Source organism: Balaenoptera musculus, chromosome 7 (assembly GCF_009873245.2).
Source record: "Balaenoptera musculus isolate JJ_BM4_2016_0621 chromosome 7, mBalMus1.pri.v3, whole genome shotgun sequence".
Classification (NCBI taxonomy): Eukaryota; Metazoa; Chordata; class Mammalia; order Artiodactyla; family Balaenopteridae; genus Balaenoptera; species Balaenoptera musculus.
In genome coordinates, this window is record NC_045791.1 from 2,136,851 (window position 1) to 2,158,293 (window position 21,443).

General features: G+C 42.3%; 1 protein-coding gene and 1 non-coding gene across 5 annotated transcripts in view; one reads left to right on the forward strand and one right to left on the reverse strand.

Moving 5' to 3' along the window:
- HERC2 (HECT and RLD domain containing E3 ubiquitin protein ligase 2) overlaps positions 1-21,443 on the forward strand; it is a 219,079-nt gene that overhangs the window by 12,794 nt on the left and 184,842 nt on the right. For all 4 annotated transcript variants that reach the window (XM_036856965.1, XM_036856964.1, XM_036856963.1 and 1 more), the window contains 2 exons: positions 431-545; positions 20,196-20,333. In XM_036856965.1, coding sequence (XP_036712860.1) covers positions 431-545; positions 20,196-20,333 — 253 coding nt within the window. The remainder of the gene's footprint in view (positions 1-430; positions 546-20,195; positions 20,334-21,443) is intronic.
- Positions 8,189-8,295, reverse strand: LOC118898634. The gene has a single exon (XR_005020777.1). It is a non-coding gene; the product is annotated as a U6 spliceosomal RNA (small nuclear RNA).

Below are 21,443 nucleotides of genomic sequence, written 5' to 3' on the forward strand. Positions count from 1 at the left end.
TAAACAGGTTAATTTGCTTGTTACCAGTTATAGGCTTTGCTTTTTATGATTTAATTGTACTTTTTGAAAATCAAAATCATTTATATGTTTTAGAAGTAAATGTAAGGTATACTCAAAATCTTGCCTTCGTTCACCTCTGCTGCTTTTTACCCACGTTCCCCTTCCCGTCTCCCCATAAGTGATCATGTTATTTGTGTCTGGTTTATCTTTCCAGAGCACCTGCCCGCATGTGTCTTTTTTCTTGTATCTTAGGCAAAACGTAGCATAGTATATAAGCTATTATGCACAGTACCTTTTTCACTTAACTGTATTTCTTGGGACAGTTTTCATTAAATGTTGAACGAATGAGATTTTTTTTTTCATATTATTCTTTAAGAATTGCATTGTGAGTACGATTACTCTGTAAGTTTATTTTATTTATCATTGCCAGCTTGCGTTCACACGAGATGGGCTCTGTGGTCTGTGGAATGAAATGGTTAAAGATGGAGAAATTGTATATACTGGGACAGAATTAACACAGAATGGAGAGCTTCCTTCTAGAAAAGGTAAGGGCCTTTAACTAGTATTTTTCATTGTGTTAAGACCTTTATAAGTTGCATTTTATAGAAATTTTGGAATGTGCTATAGGAACAGAAGTGTGCTTGAGTATAACTGAAGTTTTGTTTCCACTTTGGAGATGTCTAAATGATAGTTAATATTAGGAGCTTCCTGGATTTCACTGTTCTATGCGAATTGAAGGCCTTTTCATGGCAAAACCACCTCGCTGTGGTGTCCTTCCTCTGATGTCTCATTTGTAGCTTTTAGGAACTCCACTTAATGTTTCTTCGTTAAGTTTTAAAATATATATTGCTTTGGCTTACTATAAATTGTGGTTATTATAAGGTCGAGTGGAAATAATCAGTATTCCTGAAATTTTTCCTTTGTGACTCTCGAGTGGGAGTGTGTAAAACACTTTTTGGAAACCTTTGGCCTGTGGCCTGGACTTGGCTCCCCTTCTGTTGTATCTTCTTGTCTATGCAGGGAAATATCAGTGAACACTCTTCTTAGGCCTGTAGTTATGAAAACGCAATGAAATTCTGTCACTCAGTTTTTCTTGACTTTGGCTGTGAATCAGAATCACTGTTTAGGCTTTAAAAAGAAATGAATGCGTGGACCCACCCCAAACCTGAAAAGCCTGCAGGTCTACACAGTGAGCAGCCGCGCACCCATCCCCCAGGCCCTACCAGTCCCTCCTCTGTCCATTGGTGTGCCTTACCTGGCGCCCTTGGGCACTTCATGCACGGTATTAACAGGGTCCAGTTCAGTGTAACTTTTTGTCTTTAAGGTAAAACTTATGCATGATAAAATACATGTTCTAAGTTTACTATTCCATAAGTTTTGACAGATGTAATCGGTGTAACTTAAACCCCTCAATGTTACTCTCACTTTGAAGGTTCTCTCGTGCCCCTTCCCAGCTCACCCCTGCCCTCTCTGCTCAGAGGCAACTACTGGTCTGATCTTTCTCTACCGTGGATTAGTTTTGCGTGTTCTAGACTTTCATGTAAATAGAATCATGTAGTCATCTGTGCTGTTTTGTGCTTCGTTCACTCCGTAATGTTTTAGTAGTTTTAGTAGTTCATTCTGTATATATATATTTTTTTGAATTTTATTTTATTTATTTTTTTATACAGCAGGTTCTTATTAGTTATCTATTTTATACACATCAGTGTATACATGTCAATCCCAATCTCCCAATTCATCACACCACCACCACACCCCCGCCACTTTCCCCCCTTGGGGTCCATGCACTTGTTCTCTACATCTGGGTCTCTATTTCTGCCCTGCAAACTGGTTCACCTATACCATTTTTCTAGGTTCCACACATATGCATTAATATACAATATTTGTTTTTCTCTTTCTGACCTACTTCACCCTGTATGACAGTCTCTAGATCCATCCACGTCTCTACAAATGACCCAGTTTCGTCCCTTTTTATGGCTGAGTAATATTCCATTGTACTACATCTTCTTTATCCATTCGTCTGTTGATGGTCATTTAGGTTGCTTCCATGACCTGGCTATTGTAAATAGTGCTGCAATGAACATTGGGGTGCATGTGTCTTTTTGAATTATGGTTTTCCATTCTGTATATTTTTAAAGTTTTTGTGCCTCTTCGTCTCAGCTCTCCAGTATTTGTTAATGCATTAAAACTCATTCCCCAAAATGTATTTTGTGAAACATTAGTTCTGAAAGATACTCTGAGAAAAGCTAATTACATGGAAAAGTTCAAAGTGTATTTCTTTTTCATTACATTTGATGAATATTTTTTGTTCTTTGTTCTTTTAAAAATCATGTGGTTAGAAAGCAAAGTGTAATTGTTCTTTATGTAGGTCCCAACTGAATAGTTTTTTTGACATTCAGTAAAAGTTCGTATTTTTAATGTGGCATGATATGTGCTTTTTATTATTAGAAAATACTTTTTTTTCTCAGGCTTATACATGACAAATTTCATTTTTAAGACTGTGTACATTATATGTGGTTGTATTGTAGTTGATTGTGAGGAAAATACAGATTAGAGTAGAAGTTCCTCAAACACACAGTTTTCTTTGCTCTGTTTTCCCCAGGGGTCGATCACTTTCTTCTGCACCCACCCATTCTAGGATGAGTTCTTAATGTTATCAAGCTGGATTTCTGCATGGTTAATTTCTGGGAAATTGTGGCTTCTAATAATTTGCGCTTCCCTTGAGATAAACTTTCCTTTCTTTTGCAATCACATTTAGAACTTCCTGGTCCTCCTGATGAGGAAAGAATGCTTCCTCCTACGTAGTAAGCTTTTGTGTTTCCTTTGGGGGCCTGCCCTACAAAAGACAGGCTAGATTACAGTCATATACGTTTTTTAAGTGAACATTTCTTTCAACCCTGTTTAGGGTTGTTTGTATTTATTATTTTGAGGAAAGTAGAGGAGGGAATAGGATATAAAGAAAGGAAAGTAAGGAGGCTACTAAAAGATATGCTAAGCTTATTTTTTTATTTTTGTCTAGGGCTGGCCTTTATGTGAAGAACTTAAGTATCATGAGCTGTTTCATTTATTGTAAACCTTCTCAGTCTATGCAGATAGTAGAAATACAGTAGCCAGTATTTTGCTTAGCCAGGCCTCTTGAAAAAGTTTCATTGCTGCTTCTATTACATTACAAATGTAATTTATTGACATCAGGACCAACTTTTTGTAGTTTTATGGAGCTTATTTTTGGCTTTTTCTGACTTCATATTGTACTTAAGTGCATTAATTGTTTTGGGGTGTTTTTTTTTTTTTCCTTTGTCTAGTCAGTACTCTTTAGTTATGTGTTCCATGAGATGAGTTTTTGATTTTTTTTTTTTAGAATACAACTTTCCTGCTAGTTTTATAGTTTTTCTGTGGAGGGTGTAACACATTGCATGTGACCTTTCTCCCCAAATAATTCATGATTATTTGGGCAGAAAAGGCGTCTGTATAACCAAGGTGTGTAACAGGATGATGGAGAGCCCATGATGTTACCCACAGCCAGGGCTGGAGGAGTTCCGAGGTGGAGTGTTCCCTGTGGTTGCCAGGGAGACCTGGCCTGGGCTCGAGGGTGGCGGTGTGTGGGGTCCCCGGGGAGAAAGGAGCCCAGGCCTCCAGGTGGAGGACTGAGAAGAGCAGCAGTGTGCCGGGTCACAGGGAGCAGCAGGGGTGGGTGGGCCAGCCTGGAGAGAAGTGGGCTCCTTTGAGCGCCCAGCTGCATCTGAGTCCAGGAGGGTACGCCTGCTGGTGCGTGGACATGCTCCTGGGGGACACGCTTATACACTGAAGGTTAAAAGCCTAAGGGTTCCCAAACTCTGCAGTTCATCAGGACCACCTGGAGGTTTGGTCAGACACCCATGCCTGGCCCACCCTTAGAGGTTTCGATTACTTGGAGTTGGGATAGGGCCTGGGAATTTGCCTTTCTAATGTGTTTCCAAGTCCTGCTGATGGTGCTTGCTTGTCAGAGTATGTCGTGTCTGTAGTTACAGTCTATTACATTGGGAGTTTCAGAGACAGAAAGAGGAAAAGAGCTTCCTCATGTGCTCCTTAGAAAATAGAACATGAAAAAAGAGCAAATGACCACAGTTAGATTTCCCTCATAAATATACTCTGTCCTTCATAGTTAATTCTTAGCGCTTTGAATCTTGAGTCCTTTATGGAAAACCTAACCCACTCCTGGGGGCCTGCCTGATGTCTGTTGGAAGCAGTGGTATCAGCTTCTGCTGGAGTCTGTTCCCTACAGGGTTGGTGCTATTGCTTTTGTTTGTTGAAGACCCAGTTGCTGGCCTTTAGCTTTAGAAGGGAGCAGGTGATAAAACTTGAAGCTCCAGTTGATTGATCACACTTAGCAACATTATCAGAATGGACAGGAGTAAAATCTTTTGCAGGGTGGGCTTCTCGGCTGTTCTGTGAGGATCTGGTCCTTGTCCATCCGGGGGGTTAGAACATAGCAAAGGCAGCGAGGCGTGGAAGCATTTCTAGAGCCTCCCACTATCCTGGGAATTGCAGTGTGTTTGTTTAAGTAACATCCTACCTGTATGAAGTTAATCAAGGGAGTGCTAATTTTCTCTTTTTGATACGCTGGCTCTCCCATATTGTGGCCCTGAAGCACAGGGAAGCTCTAGTGATAGCTGTGAGCTCATGAAGCAGCATCCCATCTCTGCTTATTTTTATGTCCAGCCTTCTTGCTGCATGTGGGTGTTACATCATGAACTCCATGATGTGGGAGCCGCTGTTTGTTATTCTGGTCATCTAGGAAGTGCCAGATACATCTGGGTGTAAAAATACCTTGACAGTTTTATAGTTCAGAGTTTAGAGTCTGATCCTGGGAAGGTGGCATCAAACAGCTTTCAGAGGAGGCTGATCTGGGCTCGAGAGAGGATGGCTGTGCCGTAGTCCCAGAGAGAAAGCCCAGCCTGGTAGTAAAGGGCTCACACTTTTGTTTATTGATCAACTTTGTCAATTCTGACACATTTTTGCAGGTTTTGTTTAACTTAGGCAGATAAAGTTCTCTTTCCCTCAAATCTTCTGCAGTTTACTTATCTGCTCACTTATCTCTTACCGTCTTCTTTCACGTTTTGGCATAATTGGACATTTCCCTTTAAGACAGAAATTACTGTCTTCATTTTTTTTGGCTGCGCCGTGCTGTGCGGCATGTGGGATCTTAGTTCCCCCACCAGGGATTGAACCTGCGCCCCCTGCAGTGGAAGCGCAGAGCCCTAACCACTGGACTGCCGGGGAAGTCCCGATCTTTCTTCCATCTTTATTCCTTGATAGTAACATTGATCATCTTGCTTATATATTTACATTTCTCTGCCACCATTCTTTCTGGTTTAATCTCAACCATCCATGTTAATTATGACTTTTATCTAAATTAAGTAGCCTCTAACTCAGATAGTGGTTCCACACCACTTCTGTAATTCTCCAGCGCCAACTGGATAGCTAATAATTCAATCCAGTTCTGACACTTAACTACTGGAGTTAGCTCAGGCCCCACAAATTAAGGGCTCGGTCCCGCAAGACTACCTCCACTTCAGACGCCAGCCTCAAATGGGATTCCCAGACTACTCCCACTTCTGCCTGGCTGACTACAAATTCAGAGGTTTCCATGACCCTCTCAGTTTCCATAATTCACTAGGACAACTCACAGAATGCAGGAAAACACTTCGTTGGTTTATTTTAAAGAATACAGCTCAGGAACAGCCAAATGGAAGAGATGCAGAAGGCAAGGTGTGGGAAAGGAGCTCAGAGCTTCCATGCCTTCTCTGGGCCCTCCACCCTCCCAGCACACCTATGTGTTCACCAACCTGGAATCTCCCCAAATTCTGTTGTTCAAGAGATTTTACAATTTAATCTCCAGCCCACCTCTCTCTAGAGGTCAGGGGGTGGGCCTGATAGTTCTCACCCTCTAATCACTGTTTGGCCCTTCTGGTGTCCAGCCCACATCATGAAGCTATCTAGAGGCCCCACGCTGAGTCAGCTCATTAGCATAAACTCAGGTACAGTGGAAAGGGGCTTGTTATGAGTATCAGAAGACATTCCTATCCTCAGTAAATTCCAAGGGTTTTAGGAGCTCTGCGCCAGGAACCTAGAGCAAAGACCAAATATATATTTTTATTATACCACAGATAAAAAAATGGGAAGTAGGTGTTAGTGCATTTTAGCAGAGCTCTGGAGTCCACATTATAAGGGTCCCATTTTACATGTTTAATAAGCAAGAAGAATGTGCTCATTAAGAGGTGCAAAGGTGGTTTTGAATACTGCCCTGCAGTAACAATAAGAGGCAAAGGTATGTGTGCACTTATTTGTTAACCTGTGCTTGGTGACTGATGATCTAGTTATTTTCTCTTAGCATTTGTACAGGGGTTCACAGATTAGCTATCGATTAAATCAATTTAATATTGGGGCCAGTGTAAGTTAATGAAAGATTTGAACGTTGCTTTTAAGGTAATACACTACAGAACAATGTGATTTTTATTGATATAAAAAAGTTTGTCAGAATTTTATAATTCAATTCGAGTGAGTGTGTAATCTTATATTTTCACAGTCTTACACGTGGAAGTCATGTCAACTTTCTGATGAGTGAAACTCACGTAGACAGTTTAGAAAATTCAGATTAACTAGGCTCTCCTTGAGAAAACAAACCCATGGCTTAGAAATCATGTATGCTGTGTTATATGCCACACTGCTAGCACATCGGGGAATGGACATAGAGCCATTTTTAACCAGAGTTATCAAGTCAGTCTGATTTATCCAAGGGTTCACCTGGAGTATGTGAATTTAAATTCTAAATGTAAAGGTGCCTCTAAGTTAGCAGTTTCTGAGAGATGTTTTTTCCTTCCATAGTTATCGAGATGTAATTAACATATTGTGTAAGTTTAAGATGTATAGTGTGATGATTTGATACACATAGCAAATGAAATGATTACCACAATAAGGTTAGTTAACACGTCCATCCCTTCACATAATTACCATTTTTTGATGTGTGGTGAGAACATTTACAGTTACTCTCTTAGCAGCTTTCAAGTATACAGGACTCTGCAGTTAACTGTAATCACCATGTTGTACATTACGTCCCCATAACTTATTTTTCTTATAACTGGAAGTTTGTACTCTTTGACTGATGTCTCCGACCCGCGCAGCTCCTGGCAACCACCAATCTACTCTCTATGTTGAAGCCTTTTTAGATTCTACATGTTAGTGGATCATATAGTCTGTCTGACTTAATTTCACTTAGTGTAATGTCCTAGTCAACCATGGTGTTCTAAATGGCAGGATTTTCTTCTTCTTTTAATGGCTGAATAATATTCCATTGTGTGAGAGTGCCTGTGTGTGTGTGTTTGTGTGTGTGTACGTACACATTTTCTTTATCCATTCATCCGTTGATGGACAGTTAGGTTGTTTCCATGTCTTGGCTGTTGTGAATGATGCTGCAGTGAATATGGGGATGCACATATCTTTTTGAGATAGTGATTTCATTTTCTTCGGATATTTACCCAGGAGTGGGAATCCTGGATCATATAGTAGTTCTATTTTTAATTTTTTTGAGGATCCTCCATACTGTTTTGCATAATGGCTGTACCAATTTACACTCCCACCGACAGTGCACAAGGGTTCCATTTCTGAGAGTTTTTTTTAATTAATTTTTTTTTATTGGTGTATAGTTGGTTTACAATGTTGTCTTAGTTTCTACTGTACAGCAAAGTGAGTCAGTTATACATATACATATATCCACTCTTTTTTAGATTCTGTTCCTATATAGGTCATTACAGAGTACTGAATACAGTTCCCTGTGCTTTACAGTATGTTCTTATTATCTATTTTATATATAGTCCATTTCTGAGAGATGTTTTTTTTCCCCCTCAAAAGGCTGGCCACTCTTTGAAGTATCAGAAGTTTCTTTCTTTTCTGGGGATTCTTGATTTCCTTTTTTTTAGATTATGTAAGTTTTTATTATTCTTTAATAAATAGGAGAATAGGAGTACCACTAGATTTAATAGACTTCATAGTTAATAATTCCTTGCAGAGGTAAGAAAATATACAGATACAATGAAGGGTACTGATATCAAGAATCTGCTGGCTCCATAGGGTTTTCTGTTGAATGAGTCTGAATTTTGTGTGTGTGTGTGTTAATCAGCAGAGGGTGTCAAGATGGTGGGGAAGGGCACAAAATGTATAAGAACACTTCATGAATTTGTGTGTCATCCTTGCGCAGGGGCCATGCTAATCTTCCCTGTATCGTTACCATTTTAGTATATGTGCTGCCGAAGTGAGCACCTGAATTATTTTTAATCATCCAAAGTTCCACCACAGTTTTATCCAACCTCAGACAAATCTGGTCAGCATTTTGGTGTCTGGTCTTGCAGTTGGCTTGGGAGATGATGAGGCACACAGACGCTGGGGCCAGCAGAGGGAGAGCTCTCCTTACTAGCCTAAGGCTCTGGGTGAGATACATGCTCTGAGCACTGTCTGGGTGGCAAGAAATGCATTTCAGCAAGGCTAAGATGCCTCAGGAGTAAGACGTGGTGTTATTTATCACCAGGAGAGAATGTGTTGCCCATGAATCTGATGCATATCAATTTGACATGCTGAAATTTGCAAAAGGTGCATCTCTGGATTGATGAAATACCTACTTCATGGGGTTATTGAGTTGATTAATGAGTTGATTATGACATGTGCAGAGCAGTGCCTGGCTCCCAGTTTGTGCTGTTTAAGGGTTTGTGATTCTCACGGTGGTTGTTCAAGTGCAGGCAGGAGTGTCAGTGTCCTGTCCCCATGAGTCCCCTTCACTGAGCACAGTGCCTGGCACATAGGAGGTGCCAGTACCTAGGATAAAGGATGTCCCACGTTCCTGTGTTAAATCAGCTTGTGAAGGGACATGCCTGCCTGAGAGACTGGAACTCCTGTTTTTGATTAAAGGCGTTGCAGCAGGAATGAATTCAAATCTTTTATATCACATATTTATTTTTAAATTCAGTGTTAGAACTTTTAAACATTTTTATCTTATTAAAAAATACTTATATTGCATGCCTAGCTTATAGCATTCAAAAGCTAACACAGAGTTTTCAGCGAAGAGTCAGTTCCTTCCCAGTCCTATTCTTCAGTTACCTCCTTTTTTTTTTTTTTTTTTTTTTCCCTTTCTTCTCAGGGGTATTATTACTATTATTAGTATCTTTCCAGAGGTAACTTATGGGCATATAAGTGCATGTATGAAACATACACACTTTATTTTCAATAGAAATTAAAGCCTTCTAGGATGTGAGGTACACCAGAATTTAGAAGAAATGTACAAAAAATGTGTAACGGTACAGCATTTAGAGTCTAACCCTCAGTCTCTGGCTTGACTTTATTTTATCCTTTTTTGAAATCAGTAAATTGACCCCTCCTGGGCCCAGCTCCATTGAGTCGAGGAGAGACTAGTGGGTGGGTAGGAAGCACAGCCCAGACTGCAGCCAGGCTGCTTTGGCCGTGGGTCATTGTGGGCAGTTCTGTGGACTGGAGCTTCCAGATCCTTTTCCACACTGCAGTCCCAGGGATGCATGCTCCTCAGGGGAGACTGAGTGAGTTGTGCAGCATGTGGGGCATTCATTCATTTGCTCATTCATGCACGGACTCATCCGGCTGTTGGTGAGGGTGGTTTTTGGCGCTAGGATGTGGTGGTGAATGAGCCAGGCTTGGCTCCTGATTTCCTGGAGCTTCTATACCAACTGGGACAACCAATAAAAAATGGACAGAGTGGCAGTGGGAAGAAAACAGGTATGAAGAAAACAACAGAGTGAAGCAAGAAGCTCCCAGGGAGGGTCCCTGAGTTGAGGAGCCAAGGCCCCTGCATTTACTCTCATGTCCCTCACCCTGCCTGTAACAACTCTGTATCCGCCTTGAACCGTGAGGACAGGCTCTGTCATTTTCACCCTGGTACCGCCAGTACCTGGCAGAGTACTATATATACAGGAGGGATCCAATCAGAATTTGTGTCATGAGTTAGTGAGTTGTCTTGTCATGGCTTCAGGCTGATTAGGACTGTACCAATTCCTCAGTGGAGGATGGGGCACTGAAGATGAGTGCCCTTTTATGTGTCACTCAGGTGGATGCTTTCAGCTTTTTAACTCTATTCATGCCTGCTGAGTAGTCTTCCTTAATTTTATTTCTCCATCTTTTAAAATCCCATTTATTGGGAATTCCCTAGCAGTCCAGTGGTTAGGACTCGGTGCTCTCACTGCTGGGGCCCTGGGTTCGATCCCTGGCTGGGGAACTAAAATCCCATAAGCCACGCGGCATGGCCAAAAAAAAAAATTCCTATTATCGACTTGATGGATCACTTTATTTTTCATGTGAGAATTAAATTTTTCTGTTAAATGAATATAGGCATCTTTTTTCCTTAATCTGCTCCTAAAATCTTTGAATTGTTTGTGAAGTTGCCATGTTGCCAGCACTACATCCCTAATCAAATGAGCTAGACGTAATAAATATTGCACTGTATCTTTATAATACAGTGGAGTCAAGGGAAATTTGAATGGCCACTTCTGTGTTTGTGTTCCATTAGAAAGTTTTCACACCTAAAATCTCTTAAAATTATACTTGTACTTCTTTGTAAATAGAAAAAAAATTTCAATGTCATATAAAAACATATACTGTATCTCTTTTTAGCTAATGTTTGATTAATTGGGACCTTTAGTGTAATGGTTAATTTTTTTTTTTTTTTTTTTTTTTAAATTTTATAGCTACTTTATTTATTTATTAATTATTTATTTTTGGCTGTGTTGGGTCTTCGGTTCGTGCGAGGGCTTTCTCTAGTTGCGGCAAGCGGGGGCCACTCTTCATCGCGGTGCGGGGACCGCTCTTCATCGCGGTGCGCGGGCCTTTCACTATCGCGGCCCCGTTGCGGGGCACAGGCTCCAGACGCGCAGGCTCAGTAGTTGTGGCTCACGGGCCCAGCTGCTCCGTGGCATGTGGGATCTTCCCAGACCAGGGCTCGAACCCGTGTCCCCTGCATTAGCAGGCAGATTCTCAACCACTGCGCCACCAAGGAAGCCCCATAATGGTTAATTTTATGTATCAACTTTGCTAAGCCGTGGTGCCCAGGTATTTATTAGATCAAGTAATATTCCACATAGTTCTGTGAAGGTGATTTTTGGATGAGATTCACATTTAAATCCATGGACTTTGGGGCTTCCCTGGTGGCGCAGTGGTTAAGAATCCGCCTGCCAGTGCAGGGGACACAGGTTCGAGCCCTGGTCTGGGAAGATCCCACATGCCATGGAGCAACTAAGCCTGTGTGCCACAACTAACGAGCCTGTGCTCTAGAGCCCGTGAGCCACAACTACTGAGCCCACGTGCCGCAACTACTGAAGCCCACGTGCCTATAGCCCGTGCTTCACAACAAGAGAAGCCACTGCAATGAGAGGCCCGCACACCACAACGAAGAGTAGCCCCCGCTCACCGCAACTGGAGAGAGCCCGCGCACAGCAATGAAGACCCAACACAGCCAAAAATAAATAAATAAATAAATTTATTTAAAAAATAAAATAAAATAAATCCATGGACTTTGAGTAAAGCAGACTACCCTTCGTAATGGGGGTGGGCCTCATCCAGTCAGTCGAAGAGCCTGAATAGAGAGAAGACTGACCTCCCTCCAGCAAGAAGGAATCCTGCCTCCAGATTGCCTTTGGACTCAAACTGTAACATCAGCTGTTCCCTGGGTCTTCAGCCTGCTGGCTTGCCCTGCAGATTTTGGCATTGAATCCCCACAATTGTGGAAGCCAATTCCTTAAAATAAATCAGTCTGTTTCCCTCACCACCCTCAACATGCACATACTCCACCCACCTCCGCCGCACACCCCTGCTCTGTTTCTGTGGAGAATCCTTGCTAATACACTTTGATACCCATAGTTTTTTACTACAGTCTGTTTTTTGAGAAGCATATGTTAGTGAATAAGCTTTCTTCAAAACACAGTTGAACCTCGTTGAACAGTAGAATGCAGGTCTCCCTGATGGTGGCCCTGGGCTGTTCCAGGAGCGCCCCTCCAGCTGTGGCCCCGACCCACCTGTGGGGAGCTGCACAGAAGAGGTGCCTCCTACCTCTATTTTGCTGTGGCCCCTGGGCCCCAAGCCTTTCTGCCTTGGCATTCCTGTTTCTGTAGGTCCTGGAGACAGTGCTTTGAGTGGAAGTCTCATTGGGTGGTTGTGAAAAACCTCCTCGCTGTAACTGACAGGAATGTGTTAAAGTTATCCAGTCCTGGTTCCATCTCCTGGAACCTGCTCGCCTCCTTCAGGGTATTGCCCTGGAACCTCAGGAAGGTCAGCTACCCCGCTACCCCCTGTCCCCAGCTTTCCGTAATCTGTGATGTGTAGGTGTTCCATAACAGTTTATGTTCTGCTTGTTTTCTCTCTGTAAACTTTGAGCCCTGCACTGATGAAAAGGAGAGCTGACAAATACTGGAGGTACTGTGCGTGTTGTCCTGGAGCTGGTTGTGGAGCTCTTCTTGGTTGTTTTTGCATCCTCGTGACTTCCTCCTGCCTCTGCTATTGTGAATGTTCTCATTTATGCTCCTGAGAATAAAACTTGAGGTGTGCTTAGTGATGCCTCTTGTCTGCTTCCTGGTGAATTGTCAAAGGTATTCACCCTGGATGAGAGATTATATGGCTGGTATATAAATGAGCATTTTGAGTTCTTTTTTTTTTATTTGTAAAATTTACAGCAAGGTGCACATCAGGGGTTGCAGACTTTCTCTAAAGGGCCAGGTAGTAAATATTTTAAGCTTTGGGGACCCTAACTATTTGGTAATTATGGAACCCTGCAGTTGTGCCAAAGCAGTCATACGCAAAACTAAGTGCACACCGACATGTGAAGTGTTTATAATGTTTTCATCACAAAATATTATTCTTCTTTTGATTACTTTTCAATCATTTGAGAATGTAAAATCTTTTCTTAGCTTTTGGACCATACATAAACCAGCCTTGGGCTGGAGTTTGCTCCCAGCCTTATAGGTGGACCCCACCGGTGAGCAGGGCCTAGCAGTTAGAGCCAGCACCGTGTTCTAGCCCGAGTTCTGTGGCTGGGTTACTCTGTGAGGTACAGTTTCTTCCGCATCTTTGAACAGGAGACAAAAACCTGCCTCCTTGAATAATTGTTTGTAAGGATTAAAAAGGATAATGCCCTCTTGTTTGGCCAGATACTTTGTATAGTACATGTAAGCTTATTTTCATTTTCCATTAGCTGCTTCCTTTTTGTCCCCTCTACTTAAGTCCTACCTTTTTGGGATGTGGTCTGTCTTAGTGAGTATTCAGTGTGTATTTTAGAAAGAATGCCTGTTCTGCTGTTGTTGGGTGGTGCGTTGTATAAAATGTTGATCACTTATTCAGGTATATGCCATTGCTGTTACTCATTCTTCATTCTGGTTGTTCCAGATTTCCTTCTGGTATTGTTTCCCTTATCTTAAGATCTTCCTTTAGTAATTCTATAGAACAGGTCTGCTGACTACAGATTCTCTTAGTTTTTCTTCATTTGAGAATGATGGATATTTTTGTTAGATACAGCATTCTGATTGATAGTTGTTTTGTTTCAGCACTTTAAAAATGTAGAACGTTCCTTTCAGGCCTTATACCACAGTTGGCCTTCTGATGCTATGACATCAGTTTAAACTTTGGTGATGACCGTGACTTTTAGGGAAGAGGAGAGTTGCCCCCTAGGAAATGAGTTGGCATTGACCAGGAGCGGGAGGACCACATGGTGAGGCGGTTGTCAAAAGCATGAACTTTACAAGTCTCCTCTATTATTGTCAATGCAGGCGATTGAGTGACCCGTGTGCCATTGGTGTGGGGAGTGTGCCTCCCCAGGGTGCGTGAGTTTCGGTTGCTCAGTGCTTGTGGCAATAGTGACAAAATTCCATTTGCCACATTGTAACTTAAATAGAAGTTCTTTGAGGAGTCTATTATGCATCTCAGTAAACTTGCTGCCTCCCCCTATAGGGGAGGTAGAAGTGTCATTGAATGCCTTCTTTTTTTTTTTTTTTAAATTTTTTTTTTATTTTTTATTTTTTTAATGCTATTCTTGTCTGCTTACATTCTTTTTATTTATGTATGTATGTATTGCTTTGTTGGGTCTTCGTTTCTGTGCGAGGGCTTTCTCTAGTTGTGGCAAGTGGGGGCCACTCCTCATCGCGGTGCACGGGCCTCTCACTGTCGCGGCCTCTCGTTGCCGAGCACAGGCTCTAGACGCGCAGGCTCAGTAATTGTGGCTCACGGGCCGAGTTGCTCCGCGGCATGTGGGATCTTCCCAGACCAGGGCTCGAACCCGCGTCCCCTGCATTGGCAGGCAGATTCTCAACCACTGTGCCACCAGGGAAGCCCTTGAATGCCTTCTTTAAGAGCCCAGCATGTGTATTCTGAGAAGCAGAATGAGTGCCTTGGTCACTATCAGTAATGTCTGGAACTCTAAAGGGGTAAGGAGTGTCCTTGTCCTTACAAGGATAAGGCAGTTGAGGCCTCATATTGTGGTCTTAATATATATAGAGACTTTGGTTTATATTTTGGGTATCTGTGAGGGAAGAGATTCCTAGGGTCCTTGAGCCTGAAAAGACCAACTCTGAAAGGCTGTGTCCCAAGGGTTTGTAAAAATGTGCACCTGGGGCCAGCCTTTGTTCTCAGGAAAGCTCATGACCAGCAGTTTCCACACTAATGGAACAGTATAGTGCAGGGCTGAGAAGGGCAGTTTCTTGCATCTGAAGCTCCAGGGCAACAGCAAATCATCATATGTGGTCCAGAGACCCCAGGGGGCATGAGAGAAGGTTGCTGACGCCTCTTCAGTGAAGGAGTCTCTGAGGGTGCTAAGGGGGGGCGTATCTGTATTAGTTCCCCAGGGATGCTGTAACAAAGTACCACTGACTAGGTGGCTTAAACAACAGAAATGTATTGTCTCACAGCTCTGGAGCCTGCAGGTCCAAAATCAGGGTGACGGCAGGGTTGTTTCCTTCTGAGGGCTGTGGGGGAAGGCTCTGTTCCAAGGCATTCGCCTTGGCTTGTAGATGGTCATATTCTCCCTGTGTCTTCATATTGTCTTTCCTCTGTGCATATCTTTCTGTGCTTAAATTTCCTCTTTTTGTAAGGACACCAGTCATGTTGGATTAGGGCGCACCCTAATGACCTCATTTTAATTTGATTATCTTCAAAGACCTTAGTTTTATAAATAAGGTCACATTCCTAGGTACTGGAGGCTAGGACTTGAACATCTTTTGATACGATTCAACCCATAAACAGGTCCTGTGTTTGTCAAGCCAATTTGTAATTGCTAAATACTTAGTTTAATTTTCTTTTAAATTTTATTTATTTATTTATTGGCTCTGTTGGGTCTTCGTTGCTGCGTGCGGGCTTTCTCTAGTTGTGGCGAGCGGGGGCTACTCTTCATTGCGGTGCGCAGGCTTCTCATTGCAGTGGCCGCTCTTTGTTGCGGAGCATGGGCTCTAGGCGCGTGGGCTTCAGTAGTTGTGGCTCGCCGGCTCTAGAGCGCAGGCTCAGTAGTTGTGGCACACGGGCTTAGTTGCTTCACGGCATATGGGATCTTCCCAGATCGGGGCTCAAACCTGAGTCCCCTGCATTGGCAGGCAGATTCTTTTTTTTTTTTTTTTTTTATAATGTAAACACTGACATTTATTTGTTTATTTTTATTTTTATTTTTTTTTAATTTTATTTATTTTTGGCTGCATTGGGTCTTCATTGCTGCGCGCAGACTGTTTCTAGTTGCGGTGAGTGGGGGCTACTCTTCCTGTGGTGCGCGGGCTTCTCATTGCGGTGGCTTCTCTTGTTGTGGAGCACAGGCTCTAGGCGCAAGGGCTTCAGTAGTTGTGGCTCCCGGACTCTAGAGCGCAGGCTCAGTAGTTGCGGTGCACGGGCTTAGTTGCTCCGCGGTATGTGGGACCTTCCCGGACCAGGGCTCGAACCCATGTCCCCTACGTTGGCAGGGGGATTCTTAACCACTGCACCACCAGGGAAGTCCCGGCAGGCAGATTCTTAACCACTCACTGCACCACCAGGGAAGTCCCACTTAGTTTAATTTTAATTTATTACTCATTGTGTCAGTCCATGCCCACTATGAGATATTTTAGGGCAATGGGTGCTATGACCATGGGAGTTTAGACAAGGCAATAATAGTTCTGATGGTTAAGGCGAAGCAAATTTATTTGTCTTCTAGATTATATGTAGTACTTCCCCTAAGATTATATGGGCTGCCTTGTTTAGATTTAGTGGGATCCCCAGCTATACATGTAATTTGAGCCCCAGTATTGATTTAAATTCATGAAGGTTTGCCAGTTGGTACATTTCAGCAGATATTTAAGTTAATTCAGAACCTGTGTCATAGTGGCACCAAAGCCCTTTGTGTTCTTATTGTATAAGTTCTTGCAGTAAACTTTGGAGTTCCACTTGGGTTAAATTGTGGACCTTTGTTTCAAATTTAATTTGTTTTTCTCCAGAAAGCTTCGGTATTGTCAGGGTAAGGGGACTCCGCATGGCGAAGGTTACTTTATAGGGTTTAAGGACGCTGGGCTTACACTGGGCTTGAATTAACCACTTTGCTGTGCCCATGGCTGCCCTGGGTGTTTTCTCTACAGCCTTGGGGATCAGGATCTTTGTTGTGACAGAGGCAGCAGAGTGGTGTAGTGGGAGAGTACTGGACCTACAGCCCAGAGGTGGATGCATGGACACCGTCCTCTGCTGCAGCCTTGCCTTTTCCCAGAGTGCACCCTTCTTCTCCCTCTGCCCCTCTCTCCCTCCTCCCCGCTCCTCTCCACATTCCCTCAGTAGGTTTAGATTTCTAGCCAAATAAAGCCCAGGCTTTCGGTTCCCGTCCCTGTCCAGTCACTCGTAGTGAGGATCTTCTGGGTGGTTACAGGGAAGACTTGGGGTCCTGATGGCCCACCTCTTCTTCCAGGGAATGCCAGTCAATCCCCCCAGGTTCGGGATCCACAGGCAGTCTGGTCATTTTGTCTTTGCCTTGATGAGGATCAAATGGGGCGACATGGGAGCTGTGGCCAAGTCCCCCACACAGACTCTGGTACTCCCTGGTCACAGATCAGGCTGGAGGTGAGCTTCTGAGCTTTACCGAGGATGGAACTGAAGCTAAGAGACAATAAGCAATGCTTCATTGCTTGTAAAAAGATTGAATTCCGGTAATTAGGTTGCCAATCCTGGACACTTCTCTCACACTTGTGAAAAAAACAAAAATTAACACATCTCTCTTCTTAGTCACAAAACTCAGTAATGATTATTTCATGATTCAAGTTTTAGTGAAAAGATGAACAATTTGTGAAAAACAGAAGTGCCAAAGTTATTTGGTCTTTCTCTCACTTGTCTTATCTTTTTAAAAAGATTTATTTACTTCTGCATGACCTTAATTTGTTACAGTGAGAGTGCCTATGATATCTAAAATAGCCATTGTTTGTTTGGTCAGTTGCATTTGCATTGTCATATTAAGGTTTTACCTTCTGCGCCGATGGTCCTTAAACCTGGCAGAATATTAGGAATATCTGGGAACTTAAAAATGCTGGTGCCCAGGCCATGCCCTAGACCAACTGAATCAGAATCTCTGGTGGTAGAACTGAGGCTTGGTATTAAAAATGTGTGTGTATGTGTGTGTACATGTGTGTGTGTACGTGTGTGTGTGTGTGTGTGTGTCTCCCTCACCCCCTGCTTCTGATGTATGATAAGGGTTGAGAACCTGATTCCAAGCCTGACTTTTTCTATGACTTAAGCAAATCTGTAGTGCTTAATTTAGAGGTGCTGTGTGGTTTTACATCTGTAATGTATGAAAAGTACACATTACAAAAAAATCTATATTTAATGCCCAGGAGCTTGTTGGATATATCTTTTCTTTTTCTTTTGGGCTGTGCCTCGCGGCTTGTGGGATCTCAGTTCCCCGACCAGGGACTGAACCTGGGCTCTCGGCAGTAAGAGCGCAGAGTCCCAACCACTGGACCGCCAGGGAACTCCCTGGATATTTCTGTAAATGGGAGAGGTACTGTTAACCATAGCTGTTGCAGGAGGTTGAAAGAATGGGACACATGAGGTGTACTGGTGACAGGGGCCTTTTCTTGGGCCTCAGGGGCAGAGGGTTGAGTTAATTACACTCGTCAGTTCCTGGCATACCATTTCCAAATCCATATTTTTAGGTGTTTTCTTTGTAATGTATTTGTTTTTATGCCATTTAAAACATACTGTTGGGGCTTCCCTGGTGGCGCAGTGGTTGAGAGTCTGCCTGCCAATGCAGGGGACACGGGTTCGAGCCCTGGTCTGGGAGGATCCCACATGCCGCGGAGCGACTAGGCCCGTGAGCCACAATTGCTGAGGCTGCGCGTCTGGAGCCTGTGCTCCGCAACAAGAGAGGCCGCGATAGTGAGAGGCCCGCGCACCGCGATGAAGAGTGGCCCCCACTTGCTGCAACTAGAGAAAGCCCTCGCACAGAAACGAAGACCCAACACAGCCATAAATAAATAAATAAATAAGTAAATAAAAAAAAAAAAAAAAAACATACTGTTGTACAATGTGCATGCATTGTAAGCTTGTGTACATGGAGTGTGTGTGGTTCTTTAGCCCAAGCACTGTATTTTTAAGTTGTGTCCAGGGTCATTAGACTGCTGCGGGTCTCTGTCTTCCACGTCCTCCCAATCCCAGGCCTGTGTGAGAGCTCTGTGGGCATAGCCCCTGGGGGCGACTGGAGGACCTTCCATGTAACTCAGCTGTACTAGATTGCTCTCCAGGTAGGCTGCGGGGTCCACCCTCCCACCAGCTGTGTCTGAAGGTTTGTGCCTCCAGCCCTACATTTCTACTGACACTTGGCATTATTTAGTTATTGAACTCATCATTGAGGGCTTATTCCCTGGCATGTGTTGTTCTCGGCATTTGGGATATATCAGAGAGCAAAACCAGATGAAAAAGGAAAAAAAAGTTACTGCTTTGGAGCTTATATTTTAGCTTTCTAACAGTTGTGAATTTGGTGAGTGTAAAGTAATACTTCATTATTTTAATTTATATTTTTCTAAATATGAATTTGAGTATCTCTTCATAGCATTAGCTGTTTGGGGTTCCTTCTGTTGGATATCTGATATTTTTCTTATAGAATGTAGGAGTTTCTTCTGTCCCTTGTTGGTTTTAGGTATTTTTAGATACTCCTTACTGTTTGTGATATGATATATTCTTTTTCACAGATTTAGATGTACAGTTGACGCTAGCAACATGGGTTTGAACTGTACAGGTCCACATATAAGCAGATTTTTTTTTCAGTAGTAAATACTGCAGCACTGCATGATCCTTGGTTGTTGGAATTGCTGGACTCGGAAGAACTGCAGATGTGGAGGGCTGACTATAAGTTACATGCGGATTTTCGACTGAACATGTTGTTCAGGGGTCAACTGTATATTTCTAATTACGTCATTCAGTAAGGGCTTTCTAGGCTAGGACACATTTAGTAAGGGCTTTCTAGGCTAGGACACATTTACACCTCAATGTTAATATTAGTTCTCTCTTAACTTACTGTGTAAGGAGTTTCATGACATTTTTTTCTTGACTGAAACTTGTCAGTGGCCTAAAGTCGTGGTTCTCAATTTTCTGCTGTATTGCAATGCTCCTGAATTATATTCCGTCAGTGGTAGTGGCCCTGTGTAGCACTGGTTCTCAGTTGGTGGTGGAGTAGGGCAGTGTATAGAGTTGAAAATGATTTTTGAATCATAGTCCTATTCCACATCCTCCCTTCCCGTGGACACACAGCAGTTGGGAATCACTGGATAAAAACAATTAATGTTAATATCAAAGACTAAGTTTCTTAGTTGTGAGATGTAGTAGGAAATTGGAATATTTTGGAAGACATGCTTCAAAGAACAATTTGAATATCGATTTTTTAAATTAAAAGGGTCACTGGGCTATTCATTACTTAATAAATCACACTGTTTCTGTTATGTTGATGAGTCATGTAATTTTTTTTTTCCCAACCATCAAATGGTCAGCTAATGATGTGTGTTGTAACTTAACCTTTCCATTTCTGGGAGGGACTGGCAAAGAGATGTTACATTTTAAAAAGCAATTTATACATGTACATTTAAAAAATTTTTTTTCCAGATGATGGTGTTGGCAAGTGGTTGTTACATTTTAAAAAGCAATGTATACACTTACATTTTTAAAAAATTTTCCAGATGATGGTGTTGATACGCAGATTGGAACAAAGAAAGAAGATCTGAATGACAAAGAGAAAAAAGAAGAGGAAGAAACTCCTGCACCTGCATATAGGGCCAAATCAATCCTAGAGAGCTGGGTGTGGGGCAAGCAACCAGGTATTATGATCTTCTGAACTTTTGGTACTTTGGAACGATTGATCCAGCACTCATTTTCTAGATAGAGTAGGTGGACTGTTTTTTGGTCATAGAATTTTAAAAATTAAGCTTAAAATTTTTTTATATTGTAATAGACTGTGCATAACATACATTTTACCATTTCAGTCAGTTTTAAGTATACAGTTCAGTGACATTAAATACATTCACACTGTTGTGCAGTTATGACCACCGCCCATTTCCAGAGCCTCTTCATCTTCCCAAACTGAAACTCTGTACTTATTAAATGATAACTCCCCTTTCTTCCCTAGCCCGCTGGAAGCCACTAACTTTCTGTTTTTAGGATTTTTGACTAGTCTAGTTACCTCATATAAGTGGAATCATAATATTTGTCTTTTTGTATCTGGCTTGTTACTTTATTTAGCATAATGTCTTCAAGATTCATTCATATTGTAGCATGTGTCAGAATGTCCTTCCTCTTTAAGGCTGAATAATATTCCATCGTATGTATAGACCACATTTTGTTCATCCATTTGTGGGTGGGCATTTGAGTTGCTTCCACCTTTTGGCTATTGGGAATAGTGCTGCTAAGACCATAGGTGTACACGAGTTCGAGTCTCTGTTTCAATTCATTGCGTATATACCTAGGAGTAAAATTGCTGGATCGTGTGGTAATTCTGTGTTTAACTTTTTTTCCTCCAGTTTTATTGAGATATAATTGACATATAGCAGTGTATAGTGTCCAGCATAATGGTTTGACTTACAGACATCATGGAATGATTATCACAAGAAGTTTAGTGAGCATCCATCATCTCATGTAGATACAAAATTAAAGAAATAGAAAAAATATGTTTTCCTCATGGTGAGAAATTCTAGGGTTTCCTCTTCTAACTTCCATATTAACATATAGCAACATTAATTATCTTTATCATGATGTTCATTACATCCCTAGTTCTTACTTATCTTATAAGTGGAGGTTTCTGCCTTTTGACCCCCTTCAGCCAATTCCCCCTCCCCCCACCCCCTGCCTCTGGTAACCACAAATCTGATCTCTTTTCCTATGAGTTTGTTTCTTTGTTTTTGAAGTAGAATTGACCTACAACACTGTGTTAC